The sequence below is a fragment of the Borostomias antarcticus genome (genome assembly GCF_949987555.1).
Source record: "Borostomias antarcticus genome assembly, chromosome: 6".
NCBI lineage: Eukaryota > Metazoa > Chordata > Actinopteri > Stomiiformes > Stomiidae > Borostomias > Borostomias antarcticus.
This window is the reverse complement of record NC_140239.1, coordinates 12,848,089-12,864,316: the sequence shown is the minus strand read 5'-3', so window position 1 is coordinate 12,864,316 and position 16,228 is coordinate 12,848,089. Positions and strand designations below refer to the sequence as shown.

Sequence of the window (16,228 nt, the reverse complement as noted above, 5' to 3'; positions counted from 1 at the left end):
GGGGAGATAGAGGATAGATAAAAATAGATACCGGTAGATGGATAGATAAATATAGACAAAGATACTAGGCTGGATCAAATATGTTAGCTTACTGCAAATTTGCTGTCGATGAGGCAGATTTAGCGGGGAGGTAGGACTTACTAACGTGCATTTTTTAATGATTGGATCTCGGATATAATGACGTCACATTAAATGAATTAAACAACGCCCATTTCAAACCCACTGTCAGGAATGTTACAAAAACTTGAATGAGAATATTTCGAATTTTGATAGAAAGTAATTGCTAATACTTTTACATGTTGTTTATTATGTACATAATACACTAAATTACATAGTTAGAAGACTTTTGTGGATTTGAGTTTCCAGAGGCTTTAATAATAATAGCGTGTATACTCGCTATATAGGCTTATAGCGACTGAGTCCAGTCAATTTGACATTTAAGTGCTCGGCCGTTGTCTGTTAGGCCTAGCCTATTGATTAACAGATACATTCAATTAGTCCATTTGTGTCAAAATACCCACATCAGCATGGTCGCTTGTAGAGTCTCTTTCCTATGGACACACTAGGCCTACTGTACCTCAGCTCATTCATTCAATTCACCATTCAACAAATCAGCCCCTGCATTCCACAATAGAATCACAAGTTCACATCACCATAGGCTGCTTTCTCAATTGTTATACATGTACATACATTGTACATCTCAAATGTTATATAATTATAGTTTATATATAGGCTAGATATAGTTTTGATTTGATTTCGCTGAATAGGCTACATTCCAGCCTACAGTTCCCAGTCCCTCAATAGCCTGATCTACAGTACACGTCACTAGTTGCTTCTTGATGTTTCATTTGTCGGCGACTTCTGGATTTGACACCCTTTCGGTTGACCAGACTTTTAGGATCTCTGAGGTTCTATTGTACATACAGGCGTACAGTATGGCTGGATCTCTGAGGTTCTACTGTACATACAGGCGTACAGTATGGCTGTCATTGACCTCCCTCTGCCCCCCCCCCCCAGGCCTGCAGGCTGTATGCCACTAAGCACCTGCGCGTGCTGCTGCGTGCGGGCGTGGAGTTCTTCAGCAGCTGGGGGATGGAGCTGCTGGTCACTCAGCTGCACGACCACAACAAGACCGTCTCCATGGAGGCGCTGGACATCCTGGACGAGGCCTGCGAGGACAAGGTGGGGGAAGACACACACACACGTGCATGGATGGACACACAGACACGGACACGTATAGACACACACACCACACAAACAGACACACACAGACACATACACACAGATGGACGGACACACACACACACACGGACACAGACACACACACACGGACACAGACACACACACACAGACACATACACACAGAGGGACGGACACACAGACACACACACACACAGACTTTCCTGTTCACAGATTAAACCACAGCCCTTGAACTAAAATAAACTCTTTAATGGATGAATGGATACTGTATGAATCCCCAGGGATAATGACTTTACTGTATCCTCCAGCAGCATAGCAGTGAGGACCAGACATCAGGACATTCACAGACACATTCAACACAGCGGACATCAAGACATTCACAGACACATTCAACACAGCGGACATCAAGACATTCACAGACACATTCAACACAGCGGACATCAGGACATTCACAGACACATTCAACACAGCGGACATCAGGACATTCACAGACACATTCAACACAGTGGACATCAGGACATTCACAGACACATTCAACACAGCGGACATCAGGACATTCACAGACACATTCAACACAGCGGACATCTATGAGGGGTGGAAGTAACAAAAATTAATAAATAAATATGTTGTCGATTAAAATGCAATTGAATTAAATGTGTGATCGATTAAAATGCAATCAAATTAAATGTGTGAATGATTAAAATGCAATCAAATTCAATTATTCATTAAATTAATAATTTAATTAGTCATTAAATTAATCGTTAAACTACACTTATCATTTGAGTGCGCTTTTATCATTAAAAGTGTGCTTTCATCATTAGTGTGCTTTTATCAGTAAACTGCACTTTTATCATTAGCGTGTGCTTTTATCATTAGATAAGCGTTTATCATAACAGTGTGCTTTCACTTTTGTCATTAGACTGCGCTTTTGCCCTTTCCCAACACACACCACTCTAACGATAAAGCCTTTATCATTAGACTGGTGTGTGTTGTATGTGTCAATCACCTGACCACGCCCACAGGCGTACATCCAGGCTATCCTTGTCGATTGGACATGTCTTTTGATGAAAAATGTCATGCGCATGACCGCAGTTTTCAAAAAATGGCGCAGGCAGCCTCTGATGTGCAGGGTTTTATTGTAAATAAACTTCGAGTCTGTCGAGATCTTGCTATCAGCGGCCCAAGCGACGACGTCCTCCTTTTCAACTTGGAATGGCTAAAATGTTTTCTTGTTAATGCACAAGCTAGCGGAGTTCAAATAAATCCAAGGGTGGTGTAGTTGAGATTTCGAAAAATGAAGTATTTGCCAAAGCCCAGGTTCGCTCAAAAATAGGTTCAGTCAGATTTATTAAGAAAACAATACGATTGCAAACGGACCTCAAGATAAAACACAGAGTGGTTCACCAACAGAAGCAACATGAGCTCGCCGGATATCCTCCTTATATCTGCTCAAAACAAGGATGTGGTGCAGCCGACATTTGATTGGCTGAGTCGTCTATACGTCATCGTAAGGTGACGGATATCAAACAGTGGTCGAGGGATGAAACGCACTTTGAATATGAACAAAGAAAACAAAAGGTCTGAGCCAGGACGGGAAGGACGAAGGTGTGGCCCTTCTGACTTAAACAAAGAGATGAGGAAGAGCGAGGTAGAGGAGGTGTTTACAATTACAAAAGAGAGAGAGAAACAAAAGGTTGAGGTGTTTACAATAGCAAAAGGCAGGGGACTGGATGAATAGGTTTTAAAGAAAAGAAAAGAATCTCTGAATAGTCTTGAGACTAGGTGTAAAATTCCATGACAGTGGTCGAGCTAGTAGCTGATGCTACAAGCGAACTTCTAACGTTACAGCTAACTGAAGCCAGTTTTTCCCATTGACGTACATGCAGACAGACGTGATTTAGTAGGGAGACCACGTTTAAACATTTCTCAGGAAACGTTGGAGTGGTTTGTCAAATGCGGCTATTCCGCCTTTGGAATAGCTGAGTGCCTTGGAGTACACCCCAATACCATCAGACAGTGGCGATTGTAGACCTTTTTGACTGGGGGGGGGGGGGGGGGCACAGAGATATGCCGGAGTGGCAATTCAGTTGTTTTTTCTGCATGCGTGCATGTGAAGAAGCAAAACACACGTTCCCAAAGCACAAGTCATACCTACAAGCTATAGTGGCCTAAAGATTTTTTTTTTTTTACAAACTGTATATTTCCACCCACTACAGGAATCACAATAATTAAAACGGTTTTAATAAACTTCACTGCATAAGCGCCTACCATAATTTGTAGGCTACTCACACTGGTTCTCCAGCCTCCTCAGCACACACATCACAGGAATGGTCCATATTTGTCATGTTTTGTGATTGATATGTCAAAATCATGACACCAAACAAATGTAATCAAGTGTTCACTGTCCATAATTTATTATTTTAACATGGTACCTCCATATTTAGGCTACATTCAGAAAAAAAATCATCAGATCACATGTCATTCAGCCAGTTTATGAACAACAATACTGCAGCAGCTGAATACGTCTTACACTAGACAGCAGTTAATTGAAAAAGGTCAAAGAGTGCCAAAATGCAGTTTTATTTACAAAACTTGCATTGCTCCCTGCCACTTCCTGTAGGTTTTAGGCTACATACAGTGATGTGCACAGCCTACATGTAAAGAGTCACCATTGCCAGCACTGTTGTCGGTAACCTCCCCTTGTCTTCGGGACCACGGGAACCAGATTTTGCAGAACCTGGCGCTGCTGCAGAACAAGCCCGAATGACACCATAAACCAATCTCCATCCAAAAGCAAATGTTAAAATGAAACTGTTCATTGTCTGAAATTAAACTAACCACAATCTCATTGACATGATCAAGGTAATTAAATATGTTTACCAATGGGAAGTCTGGAACTAGCAGGATTTTGCCTACCCATGTGTAAGGCTGGAGACTCCAGCTACACATCCAAGTTGGCTCTGGCTGTCATCCTTATCATCACTACAAACAGTGCTGGCTGCTCTGGCTGCTGTCTTACTGCTCTGATTTATTTTCATACTGTAAATAGTTGCATGACACACATCACTTTATAACACATTTCAGGGATGATACAGATGTGGGAACATAAGAATGTAACTTGACCCGCGGTATTCTAACAGGCGCTTTACGGCATTCCGCACCACCGCTCGCCTGCCCATAGGGGCGCAGTAATACCACTCATTGACCCATTGCTGTAGCTCATCTCGCACATTAGATGAGCCTACCGTTCTCAAACTCCTTGTTCTCTGTCTTGTTGTAATTTAATTATTACGAACAAAGCCTATCTATTTATAGTTTCTATCTCTGTAACTGTCGCCGGGTCTATATCTGTTAACTGCCGGGACAAGTAGAAGTTTAATACATTAGGCTAACTGAGTGTTCTCATATGGAACATGGCATCAGGACGAGTAAGATGGCTAACGGAGATGACCAGAGATGTGTTTGAAATGGTTCACTCACTCCCTATTCCCTATTACCATGGATGTATTGAGTGCGACTCATAGTGAACTACATGGGGAATGATTTAACAGTTTTGGGACACTACATGGAATGTAACTGCGTAAGATATTCATGACTCAAACAAGCAGACGCGCCGATAACTGATGGCAGCAGGTTGAAATATCAGGTAGTATTCAGGTTCCATGTTTAGTTGAATGATAAATCCCATATAAATGTTTGGAATTCTAATGATGTGCAAGTGTGATTTTGTCAACTTTAGTGCTGTCTGCTAATAGCAGGCTGTGAAGCTGCACGATAAGACCGTGATAGCAAGTTAGCTCACGACAGCAGCTTCCATAATATTAACGGTAGCTGTCGGTGGCTAAAAAGCAGATAGCTAACTTTACAACGATGATTCCTGTAGCAATTTTGATTTTGATGCTAGTAGTTCAACTTCTGTTTCTCGGGCATCTGTGAAAGATGCATCTTGAATGCAGTCAAGACAAATTATTTTGCCTCTTAACTTTTGTCAACCCCCCTGGCTCCAGTCAATTGGATTATAGGCTATAGGCTACTTTCGTTTACAATGACGTTACATTATGAACACAAATAGCTTAACCTATAGGCCTACATAAAAACAATAGCCTAAAACCATGTTTATTTACAATGTATTTTCTTTCATTGATAGCATGGCAATAGTTAGGGTGAGGAAAACGACGCGCGGTCTCTTTAGCCCTGAGACCATCAGGCAGGCAGCTCAGGAGGTCGTTGAAGGCTATATATATTATTATGATATTATGTCTAATAATACATTTGTTGAAAGTACACAGGCTGATCTACTATACGGAATTGGACCGAGGAGTGTTCTCATATGGAACTAGGCTAACACAGTTGTTTCAAGACCAGTAGTAACGTTTGTGGTTTCATTTTTGTCCTTCTCTTGGCTATTCTTGTTGGGGTGAATTGACCAGCTTTCGGCTTTCAAATCGCCGGACGAGATGCCCGCTTCTATGACTGGATCTACAGCAAACAAGCATAACAGTGCGTCATGAAGACCGACGACTTGCTAAGGCCGTTTCAGACGAGGAGCAATATCCGCGCATTGTAATTCATTTTCAATGAGAGAGGCGAGCGGACAATTTGGGAGCCGCGGACAATCTGGGGCGGAGCGGCAAGCGGGCGCGACCCCGTGAAATTGTCGCGCGCGTGCTCGTTTCCTGGAATCCCAAGGTCTTTCATATTTAAATTCTCTTGATGGTCTTGGGAGTTGCGAGACGTGCTACCAGCCTGCGCTGCGCTCAGCACAAAGTTGGATGAATGGATGGACTTATTGGAATCCTGGAAAATGTTTATTGCGCTCTAAAATCATTAAAGCATAAATGTAAAAATGCAGCAACAGAAGTAGTCTAGATGAGATGGTGGTTTAAATGAATGGCAACACGTAGCCTAGAGGAGAACATAAATTGAGACTGGTGATAATGCTGATAATCTACAGTAGGGCCTACCTCTGGCTGAGTTCATGGTTACAACCACTCATCTCTTAGACATGGTATACATATACAATACTTGCACAATCTACTTTGGACGTTGAATCCATCCATCTATCAATCAAACTAGCGAATTCAATGGCCGGTCATGGCAAAGCACCCGCTAACGCAGGCTACCCCCCTCCCAACGATCCAGGGCTAGGAAACCGGTTCATCCAGTTTATTTGAATATAAAAGAATTTGGGGGGGGGGGGGTTACAATAGTCTAGTCCAGGTTCTGGCGAGTGACGAGCTAGTCAGATGGCGCATGCATGTGTGGACATTGTAGGCCGATTCTGTAAAACCTAAAGAATAAAAGTAGGCTACGTTCAACATTTATTGGAGTGGTCCAGTTGGATAGGCTAGTCTAATCTAAATAAATTGAGGACCTGTATTTTCAGTGTTTGCTGGTAGCGAATGCCACAGACAGACAGGGAGGAAATCTATTCGTTTCATTGTTTAATTGTTTGTGCTCTGTATGCACATGATAGTTAATGTTCGGATATAATTGGCAGTAGGGCGGGAAAAAACCCTATCAAAGGCCAAGATTAGAAGGGATTTGAAGATGTAATTGGTCATTTTAAATGGGCCTACTTCTATCTAACTATCTTTTGATGCCTATTTGAACGGACTGCATCGATCAATGCAATGACTCCATGTTTTTCAGTTTTGCCCTTTTCATCAATAAAACATCATTTTTACAACCATGTCTCATTGATTGGGAAGGCATTTAGAGCTGCCGGTCTATTAGCCTATTCGGACTCAGAGGATGACATAACTGTTTATTGAGAAACAATTGCAGGCTGAGCTATACAGATGTGGGAAGTTAGAAATGTCACATGCTGCAGCATTTCACGTCGCGGTATTTGGCAGGGAAATCCCGTTGGAAATCTCGTGGGATTTCAGACGGGTGTTATTTCGATTTAGTGATGCACCACTGCCAGGTGGCGTCTTTGAGTAGATTTAGCAGGCTGGGCTCTGTTTTTCTCTGTTTGGACGCCAGAGCGCGCAGCTCTTCAGCCAACTGGAGATGTCGCGTCTGGGGAGGCTCTGCGTCTCTCCACCAGTCCCCAGCGAGTCCAAGCTCCCCCAATGAATAATACTTATTTATAATAGCCTACATAGCGCAAAACTGTGCATATAATAGGCTGTAGCCAGCGCGAAAATGCGCATTCCCTATAGCCGTTCATTGAACGGCTGGCAGCCGGTATAAATAAATAAAAACATACACGATATTTTCTTATTTGAATGATCTTGAATATATATATAGGCTATTCAAGATCATTCAAATAACAAAATATTGTGTATATTGTGCATGTGAACGCACTCACTGTCAAACCTGCCGCTATCTATGCACAAGATAGTTAATGTCCGGATATGATTGGCAATGAGTGATCTTTACTCATGGCGACTATGTCAATTTTGTATGGATCCACAAGTCGATCAAGCTTATTTTTTCTTTGTATCGTGCTGAAGCCATATAGCCTACTGCGCTCAGACTTGGCTACATTAGCTGGTGCCCCGTCTTCAAATTTACTTCCGGGGTTTACGAGTAGCCTACCAGTTGAATGCGTTCCAGAAACAAAACGCAAAACCCCCACGTTCACCACATCTTTACTAACAAAAATATTTACAATACTGTTATTTTGCGCATTTGACCTAACAGCCACCACGTCTTGACCCGACGTCAGTTACCGAGATAGATAGGCTACTGTAGGCCTAGATATAGGTGTTCGTAATAATTAAATTACATCCAGATGGAGAAAACATGTGTTTGAGAACAAGGTAATAATAACAATTAAACGTTATTTGTATAGCACCTTTCATACAGATAAATTCAGCTCAAAGTACTTTACAACAGAGCATTTAAATTAAAGAATGTGAAACTTAATGATGCTTCATTCGTAGACTTTAGAAGAAAAACACTGAGCCCAGCCTGCTAAATCTACTCAAAGACGCCACCTGGCGGTGGTGCATCACTAAAACGAAATAACACCCGTCTGAAATCCCACGAGATTTTCAACGGGATTTCCCTGCCAAATACCGCGAAGGTGAAATGCTGCAGCATGTGACATTTCTAACTTCCCACATCTGTAACTCATCTGGATGAAAAAGGTGACTAAGAGCAAACCCATACACAAATCAAACAAATGACCAATTTTGGATTAAAAAACAGCCAATTCATCCCCTGCACCCACCTTTGAGTGTGAGTAGCAGCTACTACTATCAATCTGATGACAAAATGGAGTATCATGCGAGTTCAATTCTAGTCCCACTCCCATGACAGGACAGCAGATTACCTTAAATTTAGCCTAGCAATCAGAAAAACTTTCGTTTTTTGTAACATGTTTTTCATGAAGGCTAATGTGCATTTCAGCTAGCTAGCTAGCTATCATAACGCTAGCTTGCTGACTTTAGATTTACAAGCAAGTGGAGAGACGATGATGACAGCTTTCATTAAATCGTGTTACAAAGAAAACTAGGGCTGCGAGCAGCAGTGAGCGGGCCCTCGCACCCCACGCGTGTCGGGGTGCGGCGCTGTTAAAGGGTGTGCTATTTCGGTGTCCTGTGCTGAGAGAAACTTCCTGTCACCAGTAGGTGGCGCTCTAAGGGTGACTCAATACCGACACATAGATGTGTACAGGACGGTACCTTGATGAAGCGTGAGAAATGTTGTGTAAATCGGACAAAGTATTTAGGAGTTATGAGGACTTCCTGTAAGCAGTAGGTGGCGCTATAATTATGACTCAATGCTGACGCACAGATGTGTTCAGGATCCGACCTTCATCAACCCTGAGCAATTTGGAGTAAATCGGATAACGTATGTAGGAGTTATGAGGACTTCCTGTTTCACCAGTAGGTGGCGCTGTAGGTATGACGCAATACTGACTTACAGAAGTGTTCAAGATGCGACCTTCATCAAGCATGAGCAATTTGGAGTAAATCGGATAACATATGTAGGAGTTATGAGTACTTCCTGTTTCACCAGTAGGTGGCGCTGTAAGTGTGACTCAATACAGACGCATAGATGCGTTCAGAAGGTGACCTTCATGAAGCGTCAACAATTTGGTGCAAATCGGATGATGTATGCAGGAGTTATGAGCACTTCCTGTTTCACCAATAGGTGGCGCTATACGTATGACGCAATACTGACACATAGATGTGTTCAGGACAGAACCGTCATGAAGCGTGAGATATATCGGACAAATCGGATAATGTATGGAGGAGTTATGAGGACTTCGTGTTTTATGGCGAAATGTCAAACTTTGGCGGGGCGCCACGGCAAGGGTGTGTGGTGAAAACTAAATTGTTCTGATGGCTTTTGATCACAAAGGTCTTAAGATGAAGCTGACCGAATATGAAGTTGATCGGATGAAATCTGTAGGAGGAGTTCGTTGAAGTACGAGGCATGGAAATGGTCAAAACAAGGAAAAAATGGCACATTAAAAGCAAAATGGCGGCCTTCCTGTTGCATGTTGGGTATAGCTCCAAGAGACATTTTAGTGTGTCTCGATGAAATACATATGCCCTCCGAATTTCGTTCGCCTACATCAAACTGAAAGGTGGGGCTCGCCATTTTAAACTTTCCAGGGGGCGCTCTTGAGCCGTTTTGCCACGCTTATTTCCGTCACCCATGAAATATCAAATTTTTCACCGGGACTGACGTATCTGCAAAGTTTCATCCGTTTTCATCGATGTTTAGGCCGCCAAAAAGGCATTTGTTTTGGAAGAAGGAGGAGAATAATAATAATCCTTCGAGTTTCAATAGGGCCTCGCACCGCCAGTGCTCGGGCCCTAATAACTATGTTTAAACGTTTTAACTACTGACACACTCAAAAAAACATCTTTCTGAGGGGGAGTAAAAGAATATGTGAGCCAAGTTCAAATACCTTCTAGTAAAGTTAGCTAACTTCTTGCTCCTGCAGAAAGCAGTGAGCTTCTGTGGTGGACTAAACCATTTTGTACATTTTGTTAAGGGGTGTGTAGGAGGCTCAACTATTTAGGGGATTAAAGATCAGTCTCTCAGACTATATTTTCAATCAATTTTAATTTAGTTATGACACTGACTCATTCATTAGAAATGACACAAATACAGACAAAATCACAGGGGCCACCCCCTAGAATCGCCTGTCTGGTCGCGGTCGCGAGACCAGGCATGTCCAATCGACAGGGATAGCCTGGATGTACACCTGTGGGCGTGGTCAGTTGATTGACACATGCAACACACGCCAGTCTAATGATAAAGGCTTTATCGTTAGAGTGGTGTGTGTTGGGAAAGGGCAAAAGCACAGTCTAATGACAAAAGTGCAAGCACACTGTAATGATAAACGCGCACTCTAATGATAAAAGCACACTCTAATGATAAAAGCACACGCTAATGATAAAAGTGCAGTTTACTGTTAAAAGCACACTAATGATGAAAGCACACTTTTAATGATAAAAGTGCAGTTTAACGATTAATTTAATGACTAATTAAATGATTAATTTAATGAATAATTGAATTTGATAGCATTTTTATCATTCACACATTTAATTCGATTGCATTTTAATCGATCACACATTTACTCAATTGTATTTTAATCGACAACATATTTATTTATTAATTTTTGTTACTTCCACCCCTCATAGACATCAGGACATTCACAGACACATTCAACACAGCGGACATCAGGACATTCACAGACACATTCAACACAGCGGACATCAGGACATTCACAGACACATTAAACACAGCAGACATCAGGACATTCACAGACACATTAAACACAGCAGACATGTCAGATGATCACATCTACTGTTGCCTCAGCAATCAGAGAGCAGGAAATCTGTTGCTTTGTTATTGACAAGTATATAATAGAATTTGTTCATAGAATATTGAATTGAATAGAATATATATTGTTCAGCCAAGTGTGTCATTGATGTGTGTTTTGTTACCGTGTGTGTGTGTGTGTGTGTGTGTGTGTGTGTGTGTCTAGGCCAACCTGCATGCTCTGGTCCAGCTCAAACCTGCTCTGACCCACCTGGGAGACAAGGGTCTGCTGCTACTGCTCAGGTGAGAACACCACACAACTCTACACAACACTACACAACACTACACAACTCTACACAACACTAGACAACACTACACCACTCTACACAACACAACACAACTATACACAACACTACACAACACTACACAACTCTACACAACACATCACTACACAACTCTACACAACACAACATTACATTACATTAGTCATTTAGCAGACGCTTTTATCCAAAGCGACTAACAATAATTGCATAGGAAAAGCCAATGTACTACTACTTGCCAGAACTCACAAGTGCAACTTCTTTCTAAAACAAGTGACTAAGAGCATAATCTACTGCTGAAGGCAAAGTGCAAGAATAGCAATCTAAAGTACAGTGCAATACAATACAATAAAGTACAATATGTGCTTAGGAGGGAGGATTGTTGTAGTACTTCTTGAAGAGATGAGTTTTGAGCCTGTGACGAAAGATGGGCAGCGACTCTGCTGTCCTGACATCAGTGGGCAGTTCATTCCACCACTGTGGGGCCAGGACAGAGAACAACACTACACAACTCTACATAACACTACACAACACTACACAACTCTACACAACACAACACAACACTACACAACTCTACATAACACTACACAACACTACACAACACAACTCTACATAACTCTACACAACACTACACTACACAACTCTACACAACACCACACAACACTACACTACACAACTCTACACTACACAACACTACACAACTCTACACAACTCTACACAACACTACACAACTCTACAACACACTACACAACTCTACACAACAATACACAACATTACACAACACTACAACACACTTCACAGCTCTGTAGGTCTGCTGCTGTTCCTCAGATGAGAGACAGTTCCCTCATACAACACTACAAGACACAACTCTATACTCTAACTCGACACAGCTTTACACTACAACACTCTCTCTCTGTCTCTCTCTCTCTCTCCAGGTTTCTGTCTATCCCTAAGGGTTTCTCCTACCTCAATGAGAGGGGCTACGTCAACAAGCAGCTGGACAAATGGCACAAGGTACACGCTATTATTATATAGTATTTATATCTTTCTATTATTATATAGCATTTTTATATCTTTCTATTATTATATAGTATATGTATATCTTTCTATTATTATATAGTATATTTATATCTTTCTATAGTTCAGACTCCACAACTTTTCCCACACACCACTATCCCTGTAATATTCAGGTGTGTGTGTGCGCGTGCATGCGTGTATGTGTGCGTATGTGGGGGGGGTGTGCGTGCGTGCGTGCACGCGTGCGCGCCTGTGTGTGTGTGTGTATGTGTGCGTGTCTCTGCTGTAACCCTGTGTCGTCTGGCAGGAGTACAACCTGAAGTACGTTGACCTGATGGAGGAGCAGCTGAACGAAGCTCTCACCACCTACCGCAAACCTGTGGACGGAGACAACTACGTCCGCCGCAGCAACCAGAGGTGAGGGGGAGGGGCTAGCGGGCAAGGGGAGGGGCCTAGCAGGAGAGGGAGGGGCCTAGCTGGGAGGGAGAGGGCCTAGCGGGGAAGGGGAAGAAATTAAATTATTTAATATTCGTATCGACTTTTGGGATTTGACCATTTATGTTTGGTTGTCTCTAGGTTACAAAGACCAAACGTCTATCTCCCAGTGCACCTGTATGGACAGCTGGTTCATGACAAGACAGGCTGCCACCTGCTGGAGAACCAGGTAACTGCAGGATAATACCCTCATGTCGTCACAAGGGATGTCATGTGTGGATTTTTTCCCACCGACTAATAAATCCATGACAACACCAGTGTTACTGGTAACACCGTCAATAAGAGAGCGCTTATTTTCATCTTTACCGTTAGACCTTTGCCTTACACTGAACAGCACTGTTGTGTAGCCTTTAGTGTTGATGCCTCCACAGCTTGTCTGCAAATGTGTGATCAGAGTAAGGTCAGAGAAACGTTACACTCGGTCCTGTGCTTCTCTATAATCAGAGTTTGTTTGTTACCATACAGTTTCTCAACATAGCCTACTGTACTAGGAATATGCACCATGCCCGTAGCAAATTCCTAGTATGTTGAAAAACTACATGGCAATAAACAAATTCTGATTTGAAAGAAGCACAGGAGCGTTTATATCTTACCTTAGCCTATTCTGATTGTGCATTTGCAAGCAAGCTGTGGAGGCATACAATGACAAATTGCAAACGGAAATCAGTGTGGTTATGAGTGGAACGCTGCTAGAATAGGCGAGAGAATAGGCCGCTAGACTAAACTAGCCACCTTGCTAATTCATGCAACCTTTATTTAGACTCGAGAGTACACTGTACATAAAGTACATTTCCAGTGCAGACGAGTTAAAACACAACGCAATAGCCACTAGGCTAGGTTAGCTGAGCAGCCAGCTACAGGTGAGTAGCTGAATGTTAGCTAGGATAGCTAGCTACAAGAGGTTATTAGCTATAACCTCCCCCTCCCCTCTCCCTACTCTCTTCACGTGAATTGAAACTGAAATGTGATTCTTCTAGGGGCATTTCTACCTCCATTTCTACCTATCTCTCTCCTTCTCTCTCTCTCTCTCCCCCTCCCTCTCCCTCCCTCCTCCCTCCCTCCAGAGCGTGGTTCCAGACCTCAGTCACACCGTGCGCTCCCCGATGCTGGACACCTGGGACGGCATCAAGCAGCTGAAGGCTGCCCTCTGGGCCCTGGTCAGTCCTGCCTAGCAACAGCTATCTCATTGGCTATCTCCGTTACTAGGTTACTAGTTACTAGTTATACTAGATAACTACTTACTAGTTATCAATACGTCTGTACTGGGCATCAAAGAGGACATGTGGACATTGTGGGCGCGTTGGCAACACCTGATTTTGGTATGTGTGTGCGTGTGAGTGCGGTGTGTGTGTGTGTGCGTGTGCGTGTGTGTCTCCAGGGGAACATCGGTTCGTCTAACTGGGGTCTGAACCTGCTGCAGGAGGAGAATGTGATCCCTGACATCCTGGGCCTGGCCCAGCACTGTGAGGTGCTGTCTGTACGAGGGTGAGACACACACACACACACCACAGACCACGTGTACACACACACACACACACACACACACACACACCACAGACCACGTGTACACACACACACACACACCACAGACCATGTGTACACACACACACACCACAGACCACGTGTACACACACACACACACACACACACACACACACACACACACACACTGACACACACACAAACACTCACACACACACACACACCACAGACCAGAGACCACACGTGCACACACACACACACGAAGACACACACACACACACGTTGACGGACAGCCTGATGTCCTGATTGTAGAAGTAGGCTGTGTTTTCGATCTATACATGGGCCAGGCTTTCCAAAATAAATACACTTAGTACCAACCGCTACTTGAAATTATAACCAACTTTGGGTGCAGAGGTAAGCTCTGCATACTCATATTTGGAGGCCTGGACCATGTATATACAGTAACTATACCAGGAGGGGTCTGAACATTGCTGGCATGAGGAAAGAGCTTGTTAAACATGGCTCTGTTTCAGCTGTCAGGTAGCTCAGCCAGGTGGAGGAGAAGCTATGTGTATCCTCAGGTGTTCTGGAATAGCCATATTATTTGATTCCTGCTGTTGTAAATGTCAATTGTGGAATCAAATAAAGTATGCGGACGTGCGGCATCTGCCCCTTCTTCCTGTGTGTACGTGCTGGGCGTGGTCTCTAACCCTGCCCTCCTCTCCAGGACCTGTATGTACGTGCTGGGCGTGGTCTCTAACCCTGCCCTTCTCTCCAGGACCTGTGTGTATGTGCTGGGCGTGGTCTCTAACCCTGCCCTCCTCTCCAGGACCTGTGTGTACGTGCTGGGCGTGGTCTCTAACCCTGCCCTTCTCTCCAGGACCTGTGTGTACGTGCTGGGGGTGGTCTCTAACCCTGCCCTCCTCTCCAGGACCTGTGTGTACGTGCTGGGCGTGGTCTCTAACCCTGCCCTTCTCTCCAGGACCTGTGTGTACGTGCTGGGGGTGGTCTCTAACCCTGCCCTCCTCTCCAGGACCTGTGTGTACGTGCTGGGGGTGGTCTCTAACCCTGCCCTCCTCTCCAGGACCTGTGTGTACGTGCTGGGCGTGGTCTCTAACCCTGCCCTCCTCTCCAGGACCTGTGTGTACGTGCTGGGGGTGGTCTCTAACCCTGCCCTCCTCTCCAGGACCTGTGTGTATGTGCTGGGCGTGGTCTCTAACCCTGCCCTCCTCTCCAGGACCTGTGTGTACGTGCTGGGCGTGATCTCTAAGACGCGGCAGGGCTGTGAGGTGCTGAAGCAGTACGGTTGGGACGCGGTCCGTCACAGCCGCAGGAACATGTGGCCCGTCACCCCCGACGAGGTGGTGGACACGCCGCTGACCTCTGACCTCTCCTCTGTGCCCAGCACCCTCAGCCTCAACTCGGACTCCACCGGCTCCCGGCACAACTCGGAGAGCGAATCACAGCCCAGTGAGTAGGACACGTGACTGACGGCCAGGCTGCTTCACACAGCTTCACATCTGGTTTAAAGTAGTAGTAGTAATAATAATAATAATTAATAAGATTTATATAGCGCCTTTAATAGCTTTACATAGTGACAGGAAGAGACAATTCATACAGACAACAAACCTGACCACAACAAAAACAACACAGCCTAACTAACTGACTGTCTGACCGACTGACTAGCTAACCACCTGACTGACTGACTGACTAGCTAGCTAGCTAACCACCTGACTGACTGACTGACTGACTGACTGACTGACTGACTGACTGACTGACTGACTGACTGACTGACTGACTAACTGACTGACTGACTGACTGACTGACTAGCTAGCTAGCTAACCACCTGACTGACTGACTAGCTAACTGATTGACTGACTGACTGACTGACTGACTGACTAGCTGACTGACCAATGGAATAACCACCTAACTGACTGACTGACTAACCAGCTAAATAACTAACTAACCAACGAACTGGC

The 16,228-nt window shown here is 44.0% G+C and overlaps 1 protein-coding gene across 3 annotated transcripts in view; it reads left to right on the top strand.

The window, feature by feature from the left end:
- LOC311310331 (rapamycin-insensitive companion of mTOR-like) overlaps positions 1 to 16,228 on the top strand; it is a 107,869-nt gene that overhangs the window by 48,790 nt on the left and 42,851 nt on the right. For all 3 annotated transcript variants that reach the window (XM_084439777.1, XM_084439776.1, XM_084439778.1), the window contains 8 exons: positions 1,018 to 1,182; positions 11,162 to 11,238; positions 12,191 to 12,269; positions 12,580 to 12,689; positions 12,849 to 12,936; positions 13,832 to 13,924; positions 14,146 to 14,252; positions 15,487 to 15,719. In XM_084439777.1, the coding sequence (XP_084295903.1) occupies positions 1,018 to 1,182; positions 11,162 to 11,238; positions 12,191 to 12,269; positions 12,580 to 12,689; positions 12,849 to 12,936; positions 13,832 to 13,924; positions 14,146 to 14,252; positions 15,487 to 15,719 (952 nt within the window). The remainder of the gene's footprint in view (positions 1 to 1,017; positions 1,183 to 11,161; positions 11,239 to 12,190; positions 12,270 to 12,579; positions 12,690 to 12,848; positions 12,937 to 13,831; positions 13,925 to 14,145; positions 14,253 to 15,486; positions 15,720 to 16,228) is intronic.